Source organism: Trifolium pratense, linkage group LG7 (assembly GCF_020283565.1).
Source record: "Trifolium pratense cultivar HEN17-A07 linkage group LG7, ARS_RC_1.1, whole genome shotgun sequence".
Lineage (NCBI taxonomy): Eukaryota > Viridiplantae > Streptophyta > Magnoliopsida > Fabales > Fabaceae > Trifolium > Trifolium pratense.
Window position 1 is genome coordinate 42801614 of NC_060065.1, and position 6978 is coordinate 42808591.

The window sequence follows — 6978 nt, forward strand, 5'->3', positions numbered from 1 at the left end:
AGGACGGTTGCGTGTGGGAGGGACGCGTGGGTCTACGTGGTGGAGGGAGTTGGCGAGGTTACGAGATGGTGGTGGTGCGTTAGAGGGAGGCTGGTTTGGAGGGCACATTTCTAGAAAGGTGGGAGATGGGTCTGACACTTTCTTCTGGACTGACCCTTGGGTGGATGGGACCACGTTGAGGGAGAGGTTTGGGCGGTTGTTTGACCTGGCAGAAAACAAATCGGCTTCAGTGGCTGAGATGTTTGTGCGGGGGTGGGGGACTGGAGGGGAGGCTTGGGTGTGGTGGCGTCAGTTGAGGGCGTGGGAGGAGGAGCTGTTGGGGGAGTGTCAGTCTTTACTTCTTACCATATCTTTGCAGGATCATGTTTCAGATAGGTGGCAGTGGCAGCCCGACCCGGACGATGGTTATACTGTGCGTGGCGCATATCAGCTTCTGACAGCACAGGCTGCAGTTACTTTGGATGCAGCGGCAGGGCTTATTTGGCACCCTCAGGTTCCTTTGAAGGTTTCTATCTTCGCATGGCGACTCTTGCGGGACAGGTTACCTACCAAAGCAAACCTGGTTTCTCGAGCGATTTTATCTTCGGAGGCTCATCTATGTGTTTCTGGTTGCGGAGAGGTCGAGACATCTCAGCACTTGTTCCTTTCTTGCAGTACTTTTGGTGCACTTTGGTCTCTTGTCAGTTCCTGGATTGGCTCTTCTTTGGTGACTGCTCAGACTCTTTCAGATCATTTTGTTCAGTTCACTGGTTCAGCGGGTGGTCTTCGAGCACGACATTCTTTCATGCAACTCATTTGGCTTGCTTGTGTGTGGGTTGTGTGGACCGAAAGAAACCATCGATTGTTTAGAGGCTCGGCGAATACTTTACATTGCATGTTGGACAAGATCAAGACTTTTTCATTCAGGTGGTTGAAAGCAACGAGTAGTACTTTAGCTTTAAACTGCCATAGTTGGTGGTCTAGTCCTATGCTTTGTTTGGGCCTTGTATAGTTTCTTTTGGTTGTATTTTTGACTCTGGTTGTAACTTACTTTAGTCTCTCTTGGCACGTCTTGTGCTGAGAAGACTTATTTTCTTTTATATATATATATATATATATATATATATATATATATATATATATCTCATTTTGGTCTTTTCAAAAAAAAAAAGAAATTAATATATATTTCAAGTTACTTTTTATTTAAATTTATGAAAAGGTTATAAAATTAAATTAATAATTAGTTTAACATAAATGGCATAATTGTCATATTATATTTTTTTTTACAGGAATATAATATTATAGTAATTACTAATATATATTGTATAAAAGAATGTTTTTGCATTTAATTATATTCGTGCATCTCCTAAATCAATTAAAAATTACTAATATTAATTTTTAATTTTTTTTACTCAAGTTAATTTTTAATTGAAAAAATATAATAATGAATATATTCTATAAAAGAATGTTTATCCAGTTAATTATATTCATGCATATCCTAAGTCAATCAGCAATTAATATTTACGTTTCTTATCATAAAACAAAATTAATATTTAAGTTACTTTTTATTTATGGTGAAACATACATTACCTTGAAGAATTGAAAGTATTTACTAGTATTTATCGAATAACCAATAAAAATAAGCAACATGAGTAGATGATATATGGTACCCACAAATTAATTTTTGCCTCACTTATAGATGATTTACTGACAATTTTTCATTGGTTTTGACCGGCTTAAGTTTTAGCCGACGAAGGTCCATTGGTAAGACATGAGTCATACCTCCTCAAAGTTATAAGATTATTTAATTGACAATGGTTTAGGATAGCAAAATGGGTCAAGCCCGGCGGGTCGGCCCACCTAACCCGCAAAAAATGGTAAGGTGGGCTGACATTTTCAACCCTCAAAAGTAGCGGACCCCGTTCCGCCTAACCCGCAAAAAAATGGGACGACGACGGGGCGGGTTGGCCCGTCGGGTCTAAGTAATTTTTATTTTTTTAAAAAAAACTCAACTCATTATAAATTAATCTTCCTCATTTTTTTTTTGGATTTAAATGGAATTCAAGTTTTGTTTATTTTGAATTTAAATTGAGTATTTTCTTAAGATTTTATTATGGTTTCTTTGGTTTTATAAATCATAGATTTTGAAGTTTTGATTGATAATTTAATTTTTTGGTCACCTTGTTGGTTGATAATTATATTTTGATTTCCCTGGATTCTTTTTTATTTTATTTTTTGGTCACCTTATTCGTTGATAATTATGACAATTTTGCAAATTTATCGGTTTTTTTTTTAATTTTATTGACGGGGCATACTCCCGTCAACCCGCCGTCCACAGAGAAAAGGGCTGGGGTGATATTTGCAAGTTGGTAAGATATATGATTCGATCATATCATGAGAGAATAGATTTAGAATACGTAGCTATGTAATAACATAATTTTTTTTTTTTGACAATATGTAATAACATAATTAAATATTCCATATCAGAAAGCTATAAGTGTAACCTAATTATAATAAGTCTCTGGCTAAAATCTAACTCGAGTTTTTCTATTTTAAAAACATATTTCGACTGTAGACGAAAAAACCTCTTTGGTGAGATGAAGGGCTAATTGAATGCAACTCCATCATATTATTTTGTTTCATGACAAATATTTTGTATTAGAAAAATTTATAATTAATGATCACATAATTTTAACCTAAAGTTTGTTGATGATTTTTCTACAGGTAACACTTTCAGGACTATTGAATGTTGTAGATGGTCTTTGAACCGTTGGTCTCACATTTGATATTTGCATATGATTTATTATTATTTGGTGAAGTTAGCTGAAGCTAATAAGCGACAAATGAAGTGCATTATGGAGACTCTGAATGAGTTTAGTCAAGAAAGTTAGTCATGAAAAGACTATCTAGAAATATACTAGTCCAAAATGTTAGGATTCCGCGAGACTGCTCAGCTTGGTAATTATTTGGATGTAGGGAAGACAAAAAAACCCAAATCTGAGATATTTACCCGAACCCAAACCCAAGTCAACGGGCGAAACCCGATTTGATTGGGTTTGGGTTCGGGTGACACCCGATAATATGGGTGTGGGTTTGGTATTAGTCAAACCCACACCCGAAACCCATACACCCACCTCAAATATTTTACAATTACCAAATTACCCCCATAGTCTCCCTCAATTTCCTTGGAAGACCTTAAATTTTAGTTGTAATTTAATTTCTTGAAAGTCTATGTTGTAATTTCTTGAAAGTCAATGTTTGAATTTCCTTGGAATACCTTAATTTTAGTTGTAATTTAATTCAAAGTCTATGTTGAAATTTAATTTCTTAAATTTGCAAATTATTTTCAAATGTGTTGCGGGTTTGGGTGGAAAAAACCCGAACCCAATGGGTGTGGGCGTGGGTATTGTTTTGCCACCCGAACAGATTTTGGGTTTGGGTTTGGGTGATGATTTCGGGTGTGGGTTTGGTAAGTGTCAAACCCGCACCCATGGACGCCCGTTGCCATCCCTATTTGGAAGATATTTGGAGGCTTTGCGATAAAGCTTGGTCTCCTAAGTGTAAAGTTGCCATTAAGTCTGCTATTGTCAATATCATAAACTCAATTTGGATGGCTCGAAATAAGGCTAGGTTCCATAATAGAGTAATCCACTGGAAGAATGTTGTGTCTTGGATTTCTGCTAACACTCTCCTTGCAGGTAATAGAACCAGTTTGTGCTCTAATGCATGCTTCATGGTCTGATTTTAGAATTCTAAAGCACTTTAATATTAGTATACACCCTTCAAGAGCACCTTGTATTAAAGAAGTAATTTGGAAGCCTCCTTGTGTGAGTTGGGTGAAATGTAACTCGGATGGAGCTTCATCTTAGACCTCATCAGCCTGTGGAGGAATTTTTCGAAACCATCATGCAGATTTTCTTGGTTGTTTTGCAGGGTAATTCAACTTATTTTGCTGAACTTTGTGGGGCAATGAAAGCAATTGAGATAGTCCATGATCGTAATTGGAATAACCTGTGGCTTGAATCTGACTCCACTCTAGTTGTAATGACTTTCTAGAATGTTTCCCTATAGTTCCTTGGAGACTAAGGAATCGTTGGAATAACTGTATTCAGATCACTGCTACTATGAATTTCATGATATCTCACATCTTTAGAGAAGGTAATAAATGTGTGGATGGTCTTGCTAATATTGGTTTGAGTCTTGTGCAGTCACAAATTTGGTATCACATTCCACAAGCTATCTTTGAAAGCTTTATTGTTGATAAACTTGGTAGAGCTAACTATAGATTTTGTAACCTGTAAGTAGGTTTTGGTATAGTCCCCTTCTTTTGTACATTTATTACCTTTTATTGCATATCTTGAGGTAGTAGTAGTTTACTACTCCTTTTTTGCTTAAAAAAATAAAATAAATCATAATGGATAGAACATAGGACCCTTTATTTACTTTGACTAAATTTTGTAATATAGTATTTTTTTTTACAACTCTTAACTGTAATATTAATAATGATTGATTGTGAATTTTTTCTTTATTTCTTTTAAGGCCTATCAAATACGAGTATCAATTAACAAGCAATTTTATTTGATTTTTTCCAATTTTTTTTTCTTAAGAGTTAAGGTATTAATTGATGATATTTCTTTATTTCTTTTTAGGCCTATCAATTAAAAAGTATTTTTTTTTCAAAAAAAATATTTTTTTCTTAAGAGTTACGTTATTAATTGATGATATTTCTTTTTTTTTATTTGACAAATAGAGAAATAAAATCTGAAATTACTTATGAAAAAGATTTCATAAAATCTGAAATTCTTAATTTGATGATTGCTATGCATGCCATTCATGTTATAGTTTCAACTATAAATTTAGGTGTACACTCTATTCGAAAGAAAATTATATTTTTGAAAGCATTTCTAATATTTGTTTTCGATCTAGAATTTCAATTGTCTGATCTTCATCAATGATCGAGATCTCAACAATGTTCGATACCAAACCAATTGTATCTGCAATGGCCTCAATTGTGTTAATGAGGACCATCACAAATGAACTCATTCCTCGTGAGGTCCTAAGCATTTTTCAATCTGCACTTCATCACGTTTCTCGCCATTTCTCGGCGCAATTCACCATAGTTATTGAGGAATTTCAAGGGATGGCAAGAAACCTAGTTTTTGAGGCTGCACAAATCTACCTAGGAACTAAAGCAGTTGTGTCGGTAGAAAGAGTTAGAGTCAACAAATTAGAGGATCATAAAAATCTTTCATTCAATATAGATAGAAATGAAGAAGTGAGTGATAATTTTGAAGGTATTAGTGTAAAGTGGAAACTAATTTGCATAGAAGTTGACTCCTCACGGATTCGACATTACGATAATGACTCCTCGCCCATGTCAGAAATACGATCCTATGAGCTAACTTTTCATAAGAAACACAAAAACAAAATCTTCGATTCGTATTTGCCTTATGTGATGGATATAGCTAAGAATATTAAACAAGGAGACATGGCAATCAAAATTCATTCGAATGACTACGGTTGTTGGTCTCGTGAACCTCCTAAGTTCAACCATCCAATGAGTTTCAACACTCTTGCAATTGATGAAGAGCTTCATAGGGAAATTGTGGATGATTTGGACAAATTTGTGAGAGCTAGAGAGTTTTATAGAAGAACCGGGAAAGCTTGGAAACGCGGATACTTGTTGTATGGTCCTCCTGGTACCGGAAAGTCTAGCTTGATTGCAGCGATGGCTAACTATCTCAACTATGATGTCTATGACTTGGATCTCACCGCGGTTGGGGATAATAGGCGCTTGCGGGAACTGATTCTAGGCATGTCAAACCGTTCTATACTTGTGATCGAGGATATTGATTGCACTATTAATTTGCAGAATCGAGAAGATGAAGAAGTGGTTAATAATGAACACAATAAGGTATGCAATTCTCTTTAAATATATCTATCAATCAACTTTAAGTTTCCTTCATACCAAAATGCCAAAGGTAGCGAAAACCTAGAAAAGATTTAGATGTATATGACATACATAAGACTAGTTTAGATATAATTAATTGTGTTTAGCGTATGACATTTGGTTTGATCGGTAAAGTTGCGATTCATCCTATTTGGCTAACATAAAATATTTTTTCATAACCTAAAGTTTGTTGATGATTTTTCTACAGGTAACACTTTCAGGACTATTGAATGCTGTAGATGGTCTTTGGTCATGCTGTAAAGAGGAACACATAATTGTTTTCACAACAAATCATAAAGAAAGACTTGATCCTGCTCTTTTAAGGCCTGGTAGAATGGATAAGCAAATTCACTTATCATATTGCAACTTTTCAGCTTTTAAGCAATTAGCCACCAACTACCTTTGCATTACTGAACATGGACTCTATGAAAAGATTGAAGTGCTTCTAGGAGAAGTTAAAATTACTCCAGCTGAAATTGCTGAAGAGCTTACAAAGGATGCTGATGCTACAGAATGTCTACAAGACCTTATTAAGTTCCTTCAAGCCAAGAAAATGATCATGGTAGAGAGAATTAAAAGAGTGAAGAAAATATCAAAGAAGAACATAATAATCAAGAACATAAGTAAACAAAGAAGAGATTAAGAATGAAGAAAATATCAAAGAACATGATCAAGTGGCCGGGCGGTGGAATTGGTCTGCTGGAATTACTCGGTTCTTAGACCAGCTACCAAGTTTTAAAAAAAAAACATGACTGATCTAGTGTTGTTAATTGAAGAGTCATGGACAATAGCCACATGTTTTTAACTCTTTCTTGTTTTATTGTTCATTACAAAAATAAAATTGTTTTTTGTTTACAATAACAAAAATAAAATTGTTGAGATCATTATGAACAAGACCTTATGTAATTTCAATTTTGCTTGATGTTTGCTTATAAGAATATAGTAGTCCATACACATTGCATAATCCAAATCCATTATTTTCCACTAGTCATAGTGAAAATATATAATATACATTAAGAAGATGTTAACACTATGGTATACATCTTATT

The 6978-nt window shown here is 34.8% G+C and overlaps 1 protein-coding gene across 1 annotated transcript; it reads left to right on the forward strand.

Annotated features, from left to right (window-relative positions):
- Positions 1–4978: 4978 nt before the first annotated feature.
- Positions 4979–6682, forward strand: LOC123896455 (AAA-ATPase At3g50940-like). Its single transcript, XM_045946837.1, has 2 exons — positions 4979–5893; positions 6138–6682. The coding sequence occupies exons 1-2, from the start codon at positions 4979–4981 to the stop codon at positions 6570–6572; spliced, it is 1350 nt and encodes a 449-aa protein (XP_045802793.1). The 3' UTR covers positions 6573–6682.
- The last annotated feature ends 296 nt before the right edge of the window (positions 6683–6978 follow it).

Excerpts from the sequence above, each read along its gene's own strand:
- LOC123896455 (XM_045946837.1), top strand. The coding sequence starts at position 4,979 with ATGGCCTCAATTGTGTTAATGAGGACCATCACAAATGAACTCATTCCT. Across the intron at positions 5,894-6,137 it reads TTAATAATGAACACAATAAG|GTAACACTTTCAGGACTATT; the intron begins GTATGCAATTCT and ends ATTTTTCTACAG.